Source organism: Varroa jacobsoni, unplaced genomic scaffold (assembly GCF_002532875.2).
Source record: "Varroa jacobsoni isolate VJ856 unplaced genomic scaffold, vjacob_1.0 scaffold_1449, whole genome shotgun sequence".
Taxonomy (NCBI): domain Eukaryota; kingdom Metazoa; phylum Arthropoda; class Arachnida; order Mesostigmata; family Varroidae; genus Varroa; species Varroa jacobsoni.
The window spans coordinates 1-23,422 of NW_019214351.1; the positions used below are offsets into that span (position 1 = coordinate 1).

At 40.2% G+C, this 23,422-nt stretch overlaps 1 protein-coding gene across 1 annotated transcript; it reads right to left on the minus strand.

Annotated features, from left to right (window-relative positions):
* Window positions 1–167: 167 nt before the first annotated feature.
* Window positions 168–23,422, minus strand: LOC111270141 (uncharacterized; the record flags this gene model as incomplete). Its single annotated transcript, XM_022850197.2, is given in 4 exon segments — window positions 168–1,505; window positions 2,053–2,542; window positions 9,937–10,136; window positions 22,737–23,422. Coding segments are annotated over 4 exon segments (2,034 nt in total), but the record flags the coding sequence as incomplete, so codon positions are not given.

The following is a 23,422-nucleotide window of genomic DNA, read 5'->3' on the forward strand; positions in this document are numbered from 1 at the left end:
GTTAATGTTGACCTCGGCATTTCTGTTGTTGTTGATATTGACCTCGGCATTTCTGTTGTTGTTAATGTTGACCTTGGCGTTTCTGTTGTTGTTGACCTCGGCATTTCTGTTGTTGTTGATGTTGACCTCGGCGTTTCTGTTATTGTTGACCTCGGCGTTTCTGTTGTTGTTGACCTCGGCGTTTCTGTTGTTGTTGACCTCGGCATCTCTGTTGTTGTCATCTCTTTAGACGCGGATGTTGTTGTACCAAACTGTCCCTTCTCATTGGTTGTTGGCTCTCGAAAACGAAATGGATTCCGAGTGGAGACTGACGTTATGGCATTGCTTTCGGTCGTTGTCACAACTTCCGTTCTGATGTCTTCGGTAGTTGCAATGGTTATAGGTTCTTCCGTCGTTGTGCCCTCGTCACTTTCACTGGGTTCTTCGTCGTCGATATTCGCTGTTTCATCATCGTCCGTTATCGTCGTTGCTTCCGTGGTTGTGGTCGTTGTAGACGGTGGTGCCTCGGTCCAGATTCGCGGCTTAACTTTCACCTTGAACATGGGCGAGTATCGGGGCGTGTCAGGTGGCCAGCGGCGTTTATGCGCGGCAAAATGGATGGGAGAGTCTTGCCAGTTTATGTGGGAGTCCCAACCCGTGCCATTCGTGGCATCTCCCTCAGCATCGGAACCCCTATGCCCGTTTTTTGAACCGTCAATCTCGACTTCGTCATCATCTCCTTCGATGTAGATTTCATCACTCCAAATCGATTTTGGCGCTAACCAAGGTGATGGTGGCAGATGATAGTATGCTTCTGAATCCCAACCCTGCCGTGATCGTCTGACACCATTTCGACGTGGTTTCATTTTGATTCGGTGTTGCACCCTGGTGCTGGCGGCCGTCTCGCCAGTTCGCCGCGTAACGCGACGCTTCCTACTGATGCTACTCGAGCTCGCTGAACTCCTCGACTTATCATTTGAGCTACTTTGTGATCGAGAAGTTGTGCTGCTTATTTTTTTACTAACAGAGCTGCGATTAGAAGAACTGCCTTTTCTTTTATCGACCTTGCCGCGACTGTTTCGCTTATTTTCCTTATTGTTGCTATTTTTCTGGGTGAGTCTACCGCTCTTTCTCTCCTTGTCATTGATCTCCTTGCATTCTCTACTGTCCTTCGAATCTTCGGCTGTGCAATTTTTTTTTTCCGGCCAAACTGTGTCTGGCCACCACGGCAGCTCGGGAAGGTCCTTAGGTTTCTCCCACGGAAAATGCTCCTCTGGTTCAGGTGGTGGAGGTCTCTCCAACGGGTCCTTACTTCCGGAAATGATTTTCACATTAGGCGCAAGGTGGAATCGGAACTTAACTGGAGGGAGACGCAGCTTCACATCATTAATTTTGTACTGGGCCTCTTGTTTCCACTCTTCGTCGCTGGGGTGTTTTGCCTCATCGTCCCAGGCATGACGTTGCTCTTCCTTTTCACTCCAGTGAGGATCTGAAGGTGGGCGGTAACTCTTGATTTTGATGTGACCCTGTGAAAGAAGTTGAAATAAAAATCATATATATATAATAGTAGTTTACCTTATTCAATGAAATGACAGTATAACGGGATTCTTCTAACAGTCGGCAAGGCTGCTGCAGGTTGCCTAATCTAGTCATCAATTTTCATTATGAAAAATTAGTAATTTATTCTTGCAATATGGCTAGACGCATATTTTAACGAAAGTGCCTTTCTTTCTTAGGCAAGTCTGTACATTACGAGGCTATCATTTAGGATGCTCAGAAAGCCACTTAACCCTATGATAGTTCTACCATCCGGCATAAAGATTATATATAAAAATTGATGCAAGATGTAAACAGATGAATATAATTACTGATTCCAGAAAATATATACTTTTTTAACACGTGTTTAAAAAGACATATCAGATTTGTAAACTTTTTAAAGCAATAGGGTTGCGTGACTTAATTTGTTTACATACATATATACACAAATGCTTAAACAAACAATTTTTTTTAATGTCTAAGCATAAAAAATGTCTTACATAAAGCTAATTTTTAGCCAAATATACTAGCACTTACGTCGTGCGCGGGATTCAAAATCGGAGCTTTATACTCATCGACGTGGTGCTGATGTAAATCGTCGTCTTCCTCGATCTCTTCCTCTTCTACACCAATCACATGGTCGTCGTCATCATGATAGCTATGATGATGATGACGATGATTGTCTGGTTGCCACCCGCCGCGGCGGGTCTTCTTTTGGGTGTATTTGTAATGTCGGCCTCCACCACGCCCGTCTTCCCGGAACTCTGCAACTCCCTCGGGCGGTCTGAACGGTCCACTTTCAGCACGAGACGTCTTTTCCGACTTGCGTGGTTGCTCTTGTTGTCGCGCAGGCCTTATGCCGGTATCAGGAGGCGCAAAGGGTGATGCCTGTGAACCCATGGGTTCCTCGTACGCTCGTCGGACCCGAAAACGAGAGCTTTCATTTTTTGTTGGGATTTCAGTAGTTGTAGATCTAGAAAGGGCTTCTCGGTATGGTCGATTCGACCGTAATTGAGGGATTGGTCGACTGCAATTCATGCATGCAAACAATAAGTAGCTTAAGTAATCTCGGTAGCTGCGTAACCTTTTGTGTGTGTAATAGTACATGTAAAGGTTTGATAATTTCTAGGAACGCGTTGACTTGATGTTAGAAAAGGTCCTCAGTGTAAATGGAGAGATACATAAACATTCGTTCAGGAGCCCACCGTATATTTACATCTGTTCATTAAGAGCCGCTGGATAAACAAAATTTGACGGCAAATATATAATCATATATTTTATAAATACGCTATTGGAGCTCCGAGATCACACCGTCATCAATCTGAGTACATGTTGCTTGAATGAAGCAACTTTATTTACTATAAATAATCAAGGCTTGTATTACACCTCAAATTACTTTTTTTTAACATTTTTCCGCCGCCCTTTTCTACGACCCGTGTATCTTGGACGCAGTGATGGTTGAAAATAGTATAGCGTTCTCTATAGACTAGTTGCAAAAGGACATTCAATTGATTATAAGCGAGGCGGATTATTCGGACTTGGCGTCTGCTTTAACGCAGTGTCAGTTATCGTGACTGTGTTTGCAAGGACAATAGCAATGGTCCGCAAAGAATAAATTCGTTGTTAACTAGTAAGAAGCAGCTTCTCTGCCTTCGAGAAATACCATATTGGGCCTAGGTGATGCAAAGAGGCCACGAAGTGTATTTACCAGACATAGCTAATAGTGTACAACCGTACCCTTCACCCTAACATCTTTGGCCTCGATTGACCCTTAGCACTGGAGAACGATAGTGAAATATCATCAGCCACTTCGAGTATGGGCAAATGCTAGCGTTTCGATAATATGCTCCATGATCATTTACTATCTTGGCCTATATTATTTTAATCCTTAGACGCAGAAATTTACCGCCGTGTCAATTGAATAGCGTTTCACCGTTAGTTGTAACATAAGTATTGTATATGGCAGACGAAAGAGAAAAATAACGCGAGAGAAAGTCGTAGGGGAGTTGATGGACGGTTCTTTTGTGACGATCCTTCTATTAACGTCGTACTTCCTACGACACTACTTGGAACGGTGTTGAACTGTTCATTAACATATGTCAATAAATAAAGCTAACGCGTGCGTATGCATCGCAATCTTTTTTATATTTTCTTCCGTTTCTATGAATGTCATATTCACATTGTAAACATCTGTAAAGCTGAAGGATGTTAGAAAGCTTACTTCGCTAGATACTGTGCTTCAAGCACTGAAAGGCGAAATATATAATTTCTTTAGACGGGTTGCTTATTTGGCCTCTTTCCGATTGTTTCTGCTTTATAGCATCATATAGGATTCTCGAAAAGATATTGATCATTTTTCTTGCTAAATGGCTTTCAAGTCACATATCCTAGATAACATAAGTTGCATCAGGTCGGCGTTGCTGTCAGTGGTATTGGTTCATGTTTTACTATCCTTGGAGTGCTTTTATTCGGACAAAGCATCCTAAAGATGGGTGAGATTTCTCCAAGTGAGAACCTTATAGCAATAAGGGCAGAAATACTGTATAGGCCTATAAAAAATTGTGCTGTTTATGGTTAAAATGCGTGATCAGACAAGCGGCACAAAAATGGTCCTATTGCGTTCGTTCTAGTAATTTCCATATAAAAGATGCTTCTCATGGCGGCCAACCAATTATAGAAAAAAGGCAATGAAATGAATTTTGCGGAAGTTGAGTGATATAGACGTGTAAATAGGCAGGATATCGTTAAGATTTAAACAATTTGAAGAGTGATGGCCACAATATAAGGATTGATGTTTGGATGTTACACGAAGTGATGCAAAATAGTTTGTTCGATCGTATTTCCATCTGCAAAACCCTAAAAAAACGAAAAAGAACCGAAAGTGGCGGATCACGTGTCATAAAGGTGGACTATATACGACAACAATGTACAAATGGAGAAAAAAAAAATGTTTTCCATAATCTGTGGTAAAATTCAAACTAACGTCAAATGATACGATGTTCTTGGCGGGCTTGGAACGGAACGGTCTGTTATCAACCGCCGATGATGTGATGATGAGAATGTGTGAAACGAGCGATTCGAATCTGCCTACCGTCAACAACTAACAAGATTACGATAAGCCATTGGCCGAAACTAGTGAACGTAAAAAGGCCTTATCGTTTACCATGACAATGCCAGACCATACAGGCAGTCGAATAAAGTTAAGAAAACCTGGATGGGGAACTGTGACGTATCCTTCGTATAGCCCGGATCTTGCACTATCAGACTAGCATTCGTATTGATATCTGCAGAACTTCTTGAATGGTACTATTTTAGTTTCAATGAGGGAATGCAGAAACAACTTGTCACAATATTTTGCCTAGAGACCAGAAAAATGGCGGAAGGTCATCAGCTAAAGGATGCATATATCCAGATGGTAACATAGAAGAAAAATTACTCGAGGCAAGGCTTGTCAAAAACTTGCCAGGAATTCTAATTTCATTTCATACTATAATTCGCTCAGATTTCTACGGTTTTAATTTAACGGAATGCCGACTTTCCTTTGCATAACGTTTAGTATCTACCTCTAAGGTTATAAAGGAATATCGCTTGTTTTGATGATGACAGTCTTTCGAAAGTTGCTGTCTTCAAACAGTGAAAATCTTTTTCTATCAGTGGCTATCAATAATTACTGCTTTGGAAAATTGTCTCAATGCAACTTCGTTGATTGACATACTGGTATTATATATTTAATCATATTAATAAACACCTTCGCGATGGCTCAGCTAGTAACTCATCAATCGTAGAACATTGTTACTACCACCTTACTTCATTATTATAGAACTGGCATACAATTGTCAGAGTGTATGTATGTATGGCCTCGCATTACATTATAAATTATCAAGACTTGTATAGTTACTGGTTCATTGACGACAATTATCAAGAGCCTTTCAAGCATATCTTGATATATGCGCACGCGTACATACGTATCATCCTACCTATATTCGTAATATGTTGTTGCTTTATTAATCAACTGCTATTTAGCCTACTTCCACTAACAATTCGATTTGACACTGCAGAGTTGCTGTTTTGTTTGTCTCCTCACCAGGTCGGTGAGCCTTGAAACGGCCGAGTGGAAACTGCTAGAGCGCCCAAATAAAATGCCCCATATTATATCCCTTAGGCTAATGAATGAAGAGAATGACAAAAGCTCTTTGCCAATACGGTAACCCAGCTATCCACGGAGACTGAACCCATTGCCTAATTAAAAAGACAGGTATTTATACACTTGTTTTTGAATCGCCTCAGTCTGCTTGAACCGCTAGCGACGTCTCCCTGCGGCCAGCGGTCCTTCGTTTGCTCCAAGCAAAGCCTGGAAAGCATTTTATCCGCGAAAAAATTTTGCCGGCTTCTACGATTTGCCCAACTGCAAATGATAGGTCAACTGACGATGGTGTGCATCCCTGTTCTAGCATTGCTATGGTTTATGACGACATGTTTCACATGTGGAAAAGAATATTACGGATACAAAAGGCAAGCCCTTCGAAAATAGTGATCTAATTCATGTAGATTAAAATAGTAATCGAACGAAGGAAATGCATTGTCATTGTTAGATATATTAGAGAAATTGTCTACGTAAAACAAAAGAGATGGCTGCACTGCGAATTTTCTGAGAATATGGGACAGTCAGTACGCAAGCGGCCGACTTTTGTATTGACTGGAACACTCCCGTGGGATTTCATGGTTGCAGAGAGACGGCGTCAATAGAGTAACGGCTCTAAAGGAACTGGACGTAGAACTACCATGGAGGAGTGACAGACTAAGCGATGCCTATTCGAGCCGGAAATTTAGAAGCTAAAGTGGTCACCTGATCCCACATATTGAGAAACAGCTGAAGCGTCCTAGAGGACGTAATACAGGTCATTATGGACCATGTGTATCTCTAGCCCTATCTACACAGCATTAAAACGTCCCATTCGACATGTATTCATTGTAACAACCGAGCAGAGAATACTCTGCCCACATATTACCGACCTGCTCCCTTTTCAAGGCTGCAACGACAAGAGCCGGAAACCAAATAGAACAAAGAAAATACCTCTCAGGACAAGATGCGTTCTTGAATTGCCTAGAATAGGACTAGCGTAACTTGTGAAGTTCATATACGCTACCCTTTGGAAATTGGAACTCGGAGCGACAACAGTCAATGAGGTCTTGGTGGGAAAAGAGTGCCTCGGGGAACAACGGGGAATGAGATTCGTTCCCGAGGCTACAATCCAGCCGTCGGGGTTGAGTCCGATACTACAGAGGATCTTTTGGTTCCGCTGCGTATGTCACTACATATGAAAATAAAAGAAGAAAGAAGATATAAAGCCTTCAGGTCAGCGAAACGTGCTTATAGCAACGCAAGTCTTATTATATGTATAGGGCACAGCAAATATTTATCGACGTATACCTGAATAAATATATGAATTTAACTTTTGCATAGTGAACATATGCCACCTGCACATATTAATCTCGTTTTGTATGTTTTTGAGTAACAGTCTTCTTCAGATATACATATATATATTCCGTTCAATAGTGTTAAGGCTTTATATATGTATATCTGAAGAAGACTGTTACTCAAAAACATACAAAACGAGATTAATATGTGCCGGTGGCATATGTTCACTATGCAAAAGTTAAATTCATATATTTATTCAGGTATACGTCGATAAATATTTGCTGTGCCCTATACATACAATAAGACCTGCGTTGCTATAAACACGTTTCGCTGACCTGATACACCAGCAGCATCGACTTTTTCTTATACCAATTGCCTCGATATTATGCACTTCCTCGTTATTGGCACTTTGTCTGATCTATTAAAAAGTTGCCTAGACAGAATGCTACGGTCATCATTAATCGTAAACCAGCACGGAAACCTATTTTTCAAATGAAATTCATTAATGTACAGCTGCTTAAGATGCACAGGCTAGCGATATTTTATTTGTATTAGTTTGCCAAGAATCGTTACTAGAAAATTGCGCTATTACTACGATATGTAATGTAATATATAGTCTTCAATAACACTTGCCGGTTTCTATTGATTTTCAGCATCAAATAAACACTAACGGCCTCATTTGCATTGCAATTTACGGGTCGAAACTGGGATACAGCAATTTCCATTCAAGTGTATTTCCAATAAAATAGCCGGTGCGCGTCCAGTGGTCATTACTAATGCACTGGATCTTCATGGCTTATCATTTTTTTTTTTTTTCGCGAGAGTTGAATACCACCAAGACTAGATCGTTTTCCCACCCAATACATAATTGACTGTCGGCAGCGCGTCTTCAAAATGCATTGAAATAGATAACAATGACACGTAGAACAGAGCTCTCATAACGGTCGAGAAATCGGTGCGACTACCAGCCTGGTTCTAAATAAGTAAGATATGAGTAATGCGTAGACTATCTTCTTCATTATCCGGACATACGCATGTCTTATCAGAAACGACCAACTATGTTCTTTGATTGTATACCGCAATGAGTTAGTTAACGATCATGGTGGGTCCAAGACCTTCATTGCGAATGAAGTAAACATCAAGCTTTTCTATTAAAAGTAACGACACTGTATCGTTGGCAAGATAAACAGTGAGTTGAATTTCTTGTTGTTTTTAGCAATATAGGTCTAATCAATCAATTACTGCTCAGATGTTACAGGCGTTGTATCCCCAAAATATACCAACAGCCTCTGGAACCCGACAGTTCTTTTTTCTGTTCACGTTGACCAGATTTATGCAAGATATCTACTAGGTCAGCCTTTTTATCTTTAGTGTTTCATTTGCCTAAAGAGTCGGTTGGAATACGAATGGTAAAAAAGAACAATGTGGCCCTAGGGTAGAATGATCCGTAACTATTAATGCTGTCAATGTTGCTACTTATTTTATCGCTGATAGTTATCACTAGACTTAGTCAACACTGTGATAAATCTATCGAAACATTTGTTGTATATCATCACGAAAGGAAAATTTCGCCTAGGGTGTAGAGCGAGGTACGCAGTCAACACTGCGAACAACACCCCCGAAACAGCCCTATGCATTTTTGGGGTGATTTAACTAGGACGAAATACAAAAGGGTTGAATCAATTTCTAAGCTATCTCAGAATGTTGTACAAGATCGCGCCGGTAATTGCGAGTATGAAAGTAATGTGTCTACGTCGGTAAATGATGACTGTCACATAGATGACACGCACGTGCCCCATATTAGATTGGAGACAAATTACGTCGCAAAGCATCTGCCATCAAAGGTAATCAACCATCACTATTATTATTATTATTATTGCACTTGCCCTGAAGAAGCGATAAGAAGAGAGGCGATGTTTGGTAGACATGTTTATCGAGAAGAAAAAAATCCCCGTCAGGGAAGAAACAAGTGTCAGGAAAACGGATATATTTAACTATTTATTGTTTTTTTTTTAATAATCGAAATCACACAATTGCACTGGAGATATCCGACATTTATAATTGGCCACAAGCAAACAAAACGGTCAAACGGCAGGGCAGGAAGCTGGGTACATATGCGTAAAGGGGCAGTTACGATCAAGACTGACATTTTGCAACGATGCACTAACAATTCCCAATGCATTGTATCTGGACGTAACGGTGGCTTATATTGTCAGTTTAGTGGTTTATCGTCCGCGTTCTTTTTCGCAGCAGACAACGTTGTTGTGCTAGACACACACACACATGCATATAGACCTAGTGGGAGCATTTAATTACCTTGACAATGTTATTTTCCTGCACAGGTCTTGTGAGTTCCTATATCCAGGGGAAAACACATTTATAGTGATCGGGAGACGCTCTACCAATAAAGGAATGATATAAAGGGAACACTGAGTGAGGATCTGCATATGAATACACATGTATTCTGATGTTAAGGGCAAGTCGCATCGATCTCTTCTGCTACCCTCACATCACGTATTCCATAAATTATTTTCAACTCTTTTCTTTACAATAGGTTCACTACTAAATGATCTATACCTTGACAGTATGCGCATGTTACAGCTGATGGCGATGCATCATTGCTCGTTCACACGTATTCGGTAATCTGCTTTTGCTTATCGTCTGAGCCTGAGTATTGCCTTCTTTAACCGATTGTCAACTTTCTTACACGAAAATCCATAAGTGGCGTTTTCGTATGATACGACATGCAGTGTAATGTATTATTAAATACAAGGATCTATATTTGTAGAGCAGTATATGCCTACACGTATTATGTTCTCATATAATATACAAAAGTCGCTATGTGTGAGTTATCAAAAAAAAAACATTAAATTTAGAGTGATCATTACTGAATGTTCTCTTAAAAGTAGTATTAATTCGCTCTTATCGCCTTCAAAAATTGTTCGAAATCTACGAACGATAGGTCAAATTGGTTCAACTTCATTTATGCTGTGGTCACTTACTGTTGTTGACTGTCATACAGGTGACGCCTAGGTCTTGACAGAGATCCATGTAGACGCCTAGTAGGTCGCAAAAGGAACCCGTGATCTTTCCGTCGATGATGGTGAAAGGCCGAACGTTCGGCGCTTGTTGTTTCGCAAAGGTACAACCCAGGACCGCCCCACGCAAACACGCACCACCACCACCACACTACAGATAAATACTGAAAAAAAAACAGACAGCCAATGTAAAATTACAACAGAACAAGAGCGAATAATTTGATAATAATAATAATAATTATTATTATTTACCTCGAAATAACGTTATCGCTTGATTATTAAACTATCTGTTTTCGTTTTTGAGTCTTGGAAGATCCATGGATAATATCATATCAGAGCCTTCAATAAACCTCCTATTAAAAGCAACGAATTTCTGTTCGATCTGCTAAAAATAGGCAAAGACGAGCCCACCGCTTTTCATACGTAAGCTGATAATGGTTACCGGTAATAGCGGGTGTAAAACCCAAAGCATTTATTTATTTCCTACATATGTAAACTCATAAATGCATATACAATACCGCTTCATATATTTGCACTTAAAACACATGTAGTTCATACAAAAGTTGGATCAAAAATCTTTTAAATCTAGACACATCATTGAAACCACCCATCCACAGAGCCTGCTTGTGCGTCTGTTCAACAATGGTGAATTCAAGTACAAGGGGACGTTACTAGGTCAAACGAAGGTAATGTCCTCTTAGCCGTTTTAACAAGCAGATTACTGCAACAGATGCTCGGAACGGGTCTGCCTTAGCTTTGACTATAAACGCTTCACTCGAATTGTCACTCTATGGGCTGATTTGCTTTAATATTTTGGAACCTACAAGCATCTTCACGCGAATATCTCTGCAGTGCTGTCTAGCTGTTTGAGTTAGGTAAGGATAATCCATTCTGACTATGGTATCACATTTGTACCCTCTAAATTATAGGTGCGCCCTGATGTTTTTGGTTGCCTGGTGGATTGTGCATGCTCTCTACCTGTCGGTCAAAGAACCCGAGACCGAAGCCTTCAACAGTATCATCCTTGGGATATGTGGGGACGTCCATTTGTTTTCCGGTGTAATAAAATATTAGATAGTAAAAGCAAAATTAAAAATTCTTACTCAACCAACGGTTATATGTTAGTAAAGAAGTGAAACGCACACGATACCGGACATTTGCCCGCATTGGCACACAACCTGACTCAACGGGCTTTAATAGAATCGTTCCAAATACAACGGTTATCATCACTAGTATTACAATGGCTACCAGTAATAGCTATACTTAGAACTTGCGCTTCTTCCTTTAGGAACCTCCCAAAGGATGACGGCGTGCTAATTCAACAACTGGCACCTTCTCAATTCGTCTCTTATAGAATCTAAATCGCAGTAAATTCCGCTACATACGTGCACTACATTGGCCCATCTCCGGGCCCACAAATATATCGCTCGGCTATTCAGCCAGACAGCACCATTAAAGATGTAAATATAGAGACATCATACGTAATCCCGTAACGCTACTTCTCGGCGGCAGTAACAGTGCGGTCAACGGGAGCGCCACCTCCGACAGAACTGAATAGCTCCATGTCTTTCTGTTTTTTTTTGCCCTCGCTCGATACTGGGCTCCCTCACGAAAGTTTGCGCTTTTAATAATTACGGCGCTGCACTGGGTCGCATGTGTTCTCGGTGCCGAAAATTCCCCCTATCGCGAGTAACTGACGCACCAAGGCAGGACGGGGCCTTGTCCAGTGTCACACAGATGAGACGCTGAGCAAAATCCTAGCGAGTAAATTGAGTTGCGACGCATTGCGTATACTTGCAGCAGTAGAGGAACTTAGATAGACAAAGCTTTCACATGATGATTCGTGCAGTAATGCAATAGTGTGTTGAGCTATCTACATTCAACTGTGTCAACAAGGTGTCTGTGTTCATAAAGACATCACATTGTAGGGATTATATTGTTTCCAAAACTAAAATAACGAATAATTTAAAAAAAAAATTTAACCGATGAAATCGTGTGACGACGAAATGGTAGTCAGTACTGACGCATATGGAGTATAACAAATTCTGATGTATGCTTACAGCTTTAACATAGAAATAGCAGAAACACAGGGCTTTACAGGAAATAAGTTCAGTTAAGTGAACGAATAATTCAAATAGACTACAACGACGCGTTAATTAGCACATAGCGGTGCCTGATATAACAATTACTTCCTACGTACTGGGTCGTTTAGTGTGAAATGTAAGAGTCGTTAATTTTTCATTAAAAAAATTGTATTTCGCAGCACTTTTGTTATTTTCAAGTTACATGTGTACTTTCTGTTTATCGTCATCTGGGCTTTTAAAAAGCAGCTTACAGTGCGCCGTATAAAATCAGAATATGCGCTTCATCTTGATGTTATAGTGGCGGAGACAGCTTGCTGTACAAACGTTGTGCTAAGTGAAGAGTTTACCCATTAAGAAGAACACTGAACGATTGGTTTGAAGAAGAAAGAAGTTTCAAAATCAAATGCGTGTCCTGGAATAACTCTTACGTTTAAAACTGCAATAAAGGCCAGCCGATCTTAATGTGTCCGAGCGTCTGTTGAAATATTCTGTTTAATTACCTCGTTTAAACTAAGGGAGTAAAAAAATTGTCCAAATGGACGCCTAATGATTTATGGAAGGATCAAAAGCGAACACATAAAGACGCTTAGCTCCCTTTCCTTTTTTGCGTTATGACGTGTGACAAAAAATGAATCCTCTGTAAGAAACGTATCATTGTGTGAAGCTCAACCAGCGAGACGTCACTCTTAGATAGGAGTCAGCTGCACCATCATGTCATCTCTGGTTGCTAATCTAGCGTCGGCGTTATCCATTGCAGCTTCACTTAATAGAACATTACTTATTACTAAACTGTACTATCAACAATCGAAGGCAACGATATGTGAACTTCGCTTAAAGGAACCAAAATTAGTGAACCGAGCTACGACGGCGATGCTCGACTTCACGCCGCAAGAATGACAATAAAGAAAATGTAAAAATTAACGTTGAAGGCCCTGTGTCATTTAACACACTTATCAGATATTCGCGAGTTGGAACAAAATTTCAACAACATACTATCAAAACAGATTTCAACATGATATCAAAACTGTATTTCGATCCTTTGTAGATTTTCATATCCCAAGCTGCTATAGCGGAGAAATAGGTTACCGCCCAAATGACACAAGGTCATAGATAACAAGGGCGGAAACTCCATATGAAAGGTTTCAAAGGTTGGAGTTCGCTACGTTGAATGTTCCACTGAAAAGTCTAGCACAGTTTTATATATATATATATATATATATATATATATATATAATACCTGTTCTTTTTTATATAAGCTATGTAGCTGTTTTCGCATTCTGTCCCTTTTGCTCACGTCGAAATTACGTCATAGTTATAGATACTTATATATAGACAATAATAAGAAGAACGATACTACAGCATCCTAATGACATTTACAAGGAGCGAAGCATTTGTACCGTTATAGATATCGCATGGTAATATAATACGTTAATTTTCTATGCAAAACATGAACGATTTCGGCCACAGAGCTAAAAAATTAAATTAAAAATGCAATTAAAATAGTTCAAATTTACACTTGCCTCTATGTTTCGAGGTTTACGTTCAGTGTCGCCAGTGGGCATTCTATCAGACAGAATTTCCACCTGCCTGCGGTAATCCTGTATAGTTTGCCTTCGCTAGCGAAACAAAGCTTTACGTTCTTACAAACTATAGAAATATATATATTATGAACATAATTATTATGAAACGAAGCACAAAACGACCGATAGCAAAAATCAGGGCCATATCTTACGACGGCTGCTTCCGATAGTCGATTGGCAACACTGAACTGTTTGTATTTTTGCTGCAGTGCCTTTTGCTGGATACGACAAGGCCAAGCACTAATAGTCCACAGTAACTTTTGATGTGATGTTATATTAAGCGATGCAACTAATCGCCCTAAAACTAAGTTTCAAGTCTGACTAAGTTAATAACAACTTGACTACCAATCACTATCCGTTCCACAGATTCCTTGTCGTATCCTAAACGACAGACGAAAAATGTGCTCAAACCGGTGAAACAAGGAGCGTCTTTTTTTTAGTGATCAATTGTGAAGCAGGTGGCACATGGTGACAGGTTAATTTTTCATAAATATTAATGGAATCGATCGGACTAAACAGCTTTCTACCATTTTTGTAATGATATAGTACTCTACTTGGACGATGAAATGTTACCGCGTCTAAACGGTCGCAAAATTACCTTTAGTCTTTTATTGATATGGATATGATGCAGGATTAAAAATGCCAGGTAAGCTCGAGCGGACAGATTACCTGTTTTGACTTTAATCAATTTTTTCATTATTTGCCTCTATTAAATCCACAATCTTTAGCAAGCTGTCTTTTTTCAAGAAAAGTTTTGAGAAAGCTCGACAGATATTTTTTATAGCTTGGCCCATAAACGAGGTTAGGACCAACGTTAAATACCGATCTAAGATGGATAGGTTTTTGTTGATTTTATTGATAACTAATTATTATTTGCCTTATATGAAAACAGGTCCATCAATCTAGATAGGATATCTCGGACGCAGGAAGGCGTGAATTTAATGTGTACTTACAAAGCTACGCCGACTAAAGCCCCACATCACTGGGATAAATAGGCTAGTGAAATTCATCGATGATGGCCGAAAACACTAACCAAGAAGGCCCTCAGTGAGACAACAAGGGCGTTAATAGGATGGCTGAAAACTACAGAAGGGGTAAGATTACATTCTGCAATCTCAAACGGAAGAGTAAGTTTTTAAGAACACAAAATGCGGACAATACACTCTGTGCCAGCTCAATATGAAACTCCTCGAAGCGCGTATTATGAAATTGTAGCTAAATACAGAAGAAACGCAAAAAAAAAGTTTTCACGAAACGAATTCAGAACACGCTTGTTGTGACTTCATAAATAATTGGTGCAATTATCATTAATAAAAACTTCGCTTGGAATACACCGTCTTCATTGAGCGCCGCCCATCAGAAGGATCAAGCAAAAGACACTGGGGTCGAAGAAAAGAGAGAGCGACCTTGGTACCGAATGGATTCGGGTACAAACCGGTGCTCATATTCGTAGTAAATATTAGAAGCGTTTGGTCTCACGATGTTTTGTGAAGGTAACAATACGAACGAAGATATTTCGAACTCGTGAAAAGCCTTATCGATGTACAGCAGGCAATCGACAGAAAGCACACATTGTGCTTACTCGACGACTTCGTCACCACGTTAAATTGAACAAGCGCTGGCTTCGGTTTCCACGCTTCCCAGATTTAACCCCGTTGGATTTCGATTATTCCCATGCCTTCAAGTAAAATATAAATGGAATATGAATGGCCGTCGATAATGGCCCTGGGTGTTCTGATGCAACTGACAATATTGCGTAGCTTCCAGACCCTGACTTCATTGTGTAACTGGTAAAGAAGATTACATCTAACACAGAAACCCTCTTCGATTATCATTTGCATGTTCTACTTAAAACGGTTCAGTACGCGAACGGACCCAGCTACAAAGATGACTAAACAAAATCATGCCGATGACAAGTTAATTTTAGTATCGTCTATTAGAGCTATAATTATTAATTTTGTCGGCTTAATTAAGCGTGGAAAAGCGCACAACCTCACTGCGTGCTTCCCCAGCGGCAAACCATTCATGCAATATTTTACTCTCACCACTCATAGATAAAAAGAAATGACATATTATATAACATCCAAACGCTAACAGCCGTGTCACCGATATCGTCATCGACTGCTACGCGTTAGACGAAATTACGTATTCTATATTCCATCACCGCAGTAATCGCTACTGGCGCGGCTCTTTCCAACACCCTCAGACTTACACAAGTCTATGGAAAGGCCGAGCCCGAATCTACTTCACCATGAAGAAGTTCGAAGAAGGTATGCATCCAGGACACTGTCCGTTGCTGCCGGTTTTTACGTCGGCTCATCTGTAGTATTGCTGTTTTAGGAACCGCAACGCGCTCGTCCGTTCCGCCCGACATTCCGTCTTCGCCGTCCTTCTCTTACCCTGAACGGTTTTTCCCAATGTTGTCAGTATTGACGATCCGACAGTGCAGGTAGCAGTGTCGGCATATTGGCTGGAAATGAATAACCGGGTTGTACGTAATCGACTGCCTGTAACTAGCACGAATAGAACACCGATCGGTCGGCATTGTCCACTTCACCTGAAGGCGTTGCTGTTCTTACTGAAGCTATATCGGTCAACTTAGCAGTATCAAGCGTCGATATCGCTCACTCACAATGCAGCAGCTAGACAATGTCCAGACCGTGGCACTGGAGTCGTCTGTAAGGCAAGCTGTGCCCATTATCAGACGCGGAGAAGGGAAGACGATTCAAACTAGCAATCGAAATTTATCAATCGTTTCATTTAAAACAAGACAGAATTCCTCGCCCAACCCTTGACCCTATCAATTTTCTCTTTATTAGCCGCAGCCATCAATAGCACAGAGGCAACAAAATATAGGACGTAGTACTTATCTACCTGATCAAAACATAAATATTTCTTCATTCTAACTAATCCGTTGGACCGAACTGTACGAGAGAGAGATCGTACAAGAGTACGATCGCCACCATAAGTGACAGGGAAAACATGTGTATGGCCGCCAACAAGAACATCTGAATTCATTCGGTATTTGTTCATTACGAAATGACTTCCTTAGTTCTGCTTAGTTTGTTCGAAGACGAATAGCGGCCAACGTTTGGATCCGTCGGGATTCGATGGACTGTGCGACTGATCGAGCATGGATCAGGCGGCAGAACATGTCTGCGCTTTGGTCCGCCGACGTGTTCACATACTCAACGGATACTGTGGTGAGAGATGTGAGCGAAATCGGTCCTAGATGTATAGGCCCGCTGATTGGCTTTTATCGTTCTACCAGAGGCAAGAACAGTAATGTAGTGGACGCTAGATGGTTGTGGCCATTACAACCGTTGTTGCTGCCACTTCGACGTTTGCTGTTGCCAACTTTTTTGTCTGCTATTGCAGAAACAAGACTGCAAACAGGTTGTTATAACTAAAACAACGGTGACGACTACCGATCGCAGCCGCTATTTTCGAGGTCGGCGACTAATGTCAACAATTAAGAGGCCATCAAAAACGAAGCTGCAGCGAATATACGAATTGCATTCGTATTACATAAATACGTCAGATAACACTCTGGAAAGAGGCCGGTACGAACGTACCCGACCGTAGCTGTCGAAATATTATACGTTCAAGCGTTTTTTTACTATACGTACGATATTTGGTCGCGAGACTGGAACTATTTGCACCTCAAGAGATGCTGGGTCGGAGATAAGCGCCCGTGATAACACGTGCGACCATTCAACAACCATGTCGACGACTACGACGACGACGACGACGGTTTGCCTGGGTCGTCGTCGTCGTCGTCGTCGATCACATACGGGCATGGTCACATGATGAAAAAACACCATTGATTAATAACTATGTTGGTATCGTTATAGATGTTGATCATTACTGCCGCGAACAGATCGGTGGCTGATCATTCACTGGCGGAATTGCTCCACGACCGTGTGCCTATCACCGCAACTATAATTATTATCGCAAAATTGAATAAATGATATACGTTTTGTTTTGATCATTGCCTACAGCCTTCGACTCGACTCGTATAACGGAGTGTACGACAAAACACAGAATTGGGCGCCGGGCGGTGACATCGATCGTATCAAAATAAATATTTACTCGTAAATTATAAGGCACTCGATTGCAAGGCATAATCTATGAGCTTTTACATGTGGATCCTGCAAGTTGGAAACAATAACTCGACCGTTTAGGCAATCAGCGAAAATGATGCAGCAAAGAAAATGGGAAAAATGAGCAAGCTGAAGACTGTCGCTAGTGAACTGTGACGAGGTTGAGGTAAGTTTAGCGGACCGACGTTGCTGTCGGTCGCCAATGCTGATAGCGAACATCGTCGCGAAAATAGATTACTGATAGGAAAAGTGTCAGCTCGTTTATACTATTACCTAATGTGCTTACGTAAGACACGGTGGCTGGAAAGATAGAAAATTTATTTATATACAATGTTTTGTGTTAGTCTGCCTATCGAATCAAAGAGTCAGCATAATTGTGGCGCTAGCGGCATAAAGAATAAATAATCGGTGCTAGTAGGATACTGGTTTAACGTTATGATACGATCGAACTACACAAACGAACACTCTAACGTAACGTATTACTTTCTAAGGCTGGCTAGCTATAGGACCTATTCACATCTACTACACTGCATCTGGTTAAGCCATGATTTGCAAAGCGCTTTTATGGAACAGTCCGTTTTTGCTGAATATTTAATTGCATCCTAATCAATTTCGAGTTAAAATTATGTTGGAACCTTTGGTACAAAGCGTTAGACCTGATAGCTAATTCAGAAGCGCACAAGAGGACCATTGGACTGAGTGATGATAATGTAAACGATTTACGACCCTTATGAAACTCTGTCAATCAACCTTTACGGACACGAGACGTTGTACAACTTTTACCGATTATCAGGCTAAAATTATTTAGTGCAGCGGCCTTCGATCTTTGAAGCATCGGCTAAATAAAGCCGCTTGCTATGCTCCGCATTTTATACAACTTTCATTCACACTTTTCCTTTTGTTGTAATGAGTTCCTGTGTAAAATCGGGCAAATATCTATGACGATTGTGCTCGTTTGTCTTGCTTGTATTACATTTCCCTTGATTTTTTTTGCCAACGTCCTAAACAGCAGTCAATACGACTGTCTCCGCCATAAGCTGTTTTCGCTAGCAAACACCTAGAAGCCCAGTAGGAGTATTTTTAGACAGATTAACACAGTGATGAAATATACGGAAGTCATATAATTTTCCATAGAGTGCATTCAATTTCTAAGCTTACCCATATAAAATAATGTACAAAAAAAGCATTGCTTTTAGGCACACTGTGCTGGATAAGCACGGACAAACTGTATAGACCTGAGTAACATAAAGGCTCTGGCACATACTAAATCAATAAAGAAATTCTAGGATCTTAAATATCAAACCACCAATATGTCGAGTGATAATACTGTTCTAGATTTCAATTGGTATAAACTGAAATGTTTTAGCACTTCTCATCTAATATTAATTTTTAATTAACTAAGCTAATAGTAATAATAAAGAAATCAATTAATTGAATTTAACTGCACTACATTATAGGAACACTTGGTGATCTTAGACACTAAAAGTGCGTCCTTAGCGAGCGATAAAGTAGATCTCAGAGAAAAAAAAAAATCCGAATTCGCTCTTTGAAACGGGCTCTCCAAAAACCCTATTTGTTATTGAAGTCGATTTCCCAACAACTAAAAAATGTTTAGTGTTAGGGTGTTGAGCTGATGTTAAAGTATACTTCATACTCAATAGTGCGTACGTGACCTTCACAAAACACTATGTTAAAGTTGCATTTGCGTTTGTTTAGGGCTAGCCGAACGTCACACCGATAGATGGCGATAGATTTTTCTGTAAAGAGACGCTCGCGGGTCCGCGTAAACGAGAGGCAGTTTTGCGCCAACACAGTTTCAAAGTCCTTCTTATGAAAAAACATCTGGCGAATACTAACAAGACGTGGTTTTCTATTTTGCTTATTTTCTGAAAGTATATGATTATTATAGTTGCATAAGCGTTTTAAATATAACACAACAATGTGTAGGATCCGATTTTATCTAGATTATAACAACTGTTATAAAATACTTCAAAAACATTTTGCGAAGGGCAGCGACCCGCAAATTCCGCCTTGAGGAATGTGAACAAAATGATAAAGATCTTCAGATCTACGCATAGGCCTTATTTACCACCGTCCTGTTCAGCGTATCGAGAAAAGATTGATTACTAGTAACAAAATTTTGACCCGACGTTATTAATTAAATTTTATGCAAATTTTACATGCTAAACATTTTCAAGATATAGAAAGGCAGCCGTTAATACTCTAGGATGATTTGTAAGAAAATATATACTGGTCAAATATAGTACTATAACAAATTGTAACATAGTGAACTATACATAATTGTTATTACAATGCACACCCTCTCTAAACGTCAAATTTGACCGTATGCCATAAGGCATTTCATAGCCAGACGCCTGGTTGCCGCTCGATTTTGAGTGTAAGCCTATTACAAGGAATTGCCACAAACAAATCAGCCTTTCACGTATAACATATGATAGTTTGCTAGGCTGTAGCAATTGAGGTTGATTGATTGTAGTACTCAAGTACGAGGACATTTTAGAATTATGCTCAGATCTACTCAGCGGATCATTACCGTTACGAAACTTGTTTCAGCATTAGATAGCAGTCAGTACAAATAATTGTCGAAGCCACATAGCGAGGTCGGTATAAGAACGTCTCTACGTTGACGGCGTTCAATACTATATATATACCGTGGCAATTTCTAGTCAGCGTAGCTTCTCTCATTCTATACAAACCCGCGTTTCTATCATACGTGATTGTTGTATCGTAAGTAAATATGTGGTCGTGGTTTCAGCACCGCCTGTTCACTCCACGCCAAGCGGTCAAGACACATGTTCATAGGAATATTTCGATGACTGTCATCAGTTATTTTCAGTTTTTATAATGACTTTTTACTATGATGTGATGCCCATCAGTGCATACTTCAGATTATAAACCTGTAACGCTAGTCAACAGCCCAATGATCATTCGTCTTTCACAGATAGGCTGTGCTATGTGTTATTTCGAGTTTATCAATCGGAGGTCACGTAGGGCAGATGAAAACACTTGAAGAGACTTTTCCAGACACGTGCCCCTTCCCTATTCGGCACATATGCATTTCGCACAGCTGTGGCCCCCATCATTACCAGATTACTTGTGACATTGTCCTTCTGTGGCTTTACTGATTTTCAAATCGCAGCAGATCCAGCCGTTTGCCCAACACTTTAAACTTAATTTGGTTATTTACATGTATGTATCGATCTGATATTAGAATATAAATTTTGTCAATATGCATCTTGTAAAAGGTATATATAAATGTTGATTTGATGATACGTACATTGTTTGCTCAGGTCCGCTACTATTAAAATATTTTATTAAGAATCTGTCAATAGCTTTCGTAAGTGAATGCCTCATCATAATAAAGTATGGCCATAAATTCAAGTCAAATAAACGCTAGTGAACACTGTAATAAACAAAAATATTGGTAATGGCAACCACTGAGAAATAAAAATGGACGCCATCAACAATTGCATTTTCCTTCGAAGGTAGGACAACATACTACGGTCCACCTTACGTATAAAAGTACACAGAAGGTGTTAGCAAATAACTTTATTTATTATGCAATAATAACGCGTGAAGTGTGAGTTGACCTTTGTCCGTACGTTCACTTTACATTAGTAAGAATTCTCCTATGACGCCTTACGCTAATTTGGACAATATAGGTTCTAGCGTTTTATCATGTTTCCCAAATGTGGGAGCAAAAATCTCCCAGCACCAATTCCTACCTGAATTCTGATGCATGATGTGGCGGGATCATTTCGATTACATATTGTCAATAGAATGATATTTATATCATTAATTCTTGACACTGCAATGAATTATACACTATAAGGACTTAAATTGTTTGAAAAGATAAAGAATCTTTGTCTGAATGTAAATTCAAAACTTCATCGCTGATCTCTGATGCTTAATCCACCGAACAAAACGAGTCTCTGTAACTGTTTCGCCAAATTACGTTCGCTGAGGTGACGATCGAAGAAAGGCTATTTTCTAGCTGGGGCATTTGCTATATTTAGACGATAAAGGTAATAGTCCACCACACTGAGTAATCAATGAAGAAGCGCTCAATAGGAATGAACTTTCTAGTACATGTTTATAAGCAATTGACTTTGCTTGCTAGTTGCTAAGTCTGATCCAATTGGGCACATATCTTCTTAGAGAGAAGCAGTAATCTCAGATACACTCAGTAACGTACGTTTCGGCAAGTCTTAGGCAACTAGGGAGGATTGGTTAGCTCTAACTGATTTCAATATTCCAAGAAGGATTCCCTGTCCCCGGCATTCAGTTTCGCAGAACCGTTTTCAAGCAAGCCGCCATTCAAAATAGTAAGAAAATCGTATGAAGCAAAGCCAACAACATTATTACATTTCAAAAGGGCTAAATCTGGCAGTGTATTGCGTAGTGGACTACTACTATTCATGACCAAAAAAAAATAGTCAAAATAACAATTGCCCGATTCGAATCCAAGGCATACCAATCCACACCATTATGCTGACACGTTTTGTTTACTCTATGAAATAAAAAAAATAAATTATTCAGGCGGCTTTTTACTTCCAGCGGCTGCTTGGTGCGTGTTGTTTTTTGGTATCTATCGAAGCCGCACAATGAAACAAATACCCTGGTTGCTATCTCCTTCCTGCAAGACGTCTTTCAACATAGATGACGCAATGGTGGTATTCACAGCGTCGCGAACACCAACAGCCAGTCACGTCGTGTCATCGGCCTGTATATACTAGATTAGCTTCGTATTAAGCAGTATGATTTTTCAATACGTTGTCATTATGTGCACTATTCAGTATGTACTTATACGTGGAGCACCTTAGTCGACCTTCCAATTGTAAACAATTCAGGACAATCCATGGCGTCTCTTAGCTAATTCGCCCGTGCGTGTTTCGATGCTGGTAGCTAAATGATCGAGCACCAAAATAGCTTTCAATTCTGTCAACATAGATTCTCTCAAAATGCTTTTTACTCACCTTCATAATTACAGTTGGTACTGATGATACATGTGTGGAGTAATTAGCAAGAAACCATCTCTTTGGCACACTTCGAATGGAACGTTACTGTTGCTCTGCGTAGGGCAACACTGAAACATCTCCACATCATTCATAATAGATGAAAAATATCCGTATATATCCTGCCTTACATGCCTTCTTAACGCGCTATTTACGGTAGGACGTCATCTATAACACTTCTACTAAGGGCTCATTATTGTTGTCTAAGTTCAGTTTTCCAAACTGTTCTTGGATGGTCAGAGTTTCAATGAGGTACTCACGAAAAGGACCGAGATAACATACGACACTAATATCGACAGTTCAGTGTTTAGCTGTCACAAGGATTAACATAGCGCAATACTTAACTTTGCCAAAGATAGCTTTCTTTTTATTTCGACACAAACAATACGCGCTTTTTTGCCACTCAAAACCCAACTAACATGGCTGGCTGATTAAAGGCAGCGGTTATCACTTGACAAATCGTGTACGAACAGCACAACAAACAATTGACCGATGGCTGGCTAGCTAGCTGACAACGTTACATAGACAAAATACTGAGCAACAAAATGGCGACAAAAGGCACGGAGATGCGAACACCCTTCGGCTCGTCGTTCAATAGCATCTGAAGTGTTGGTCGGAGCTAGATAGGTACTGATTGCCAGGGCGAA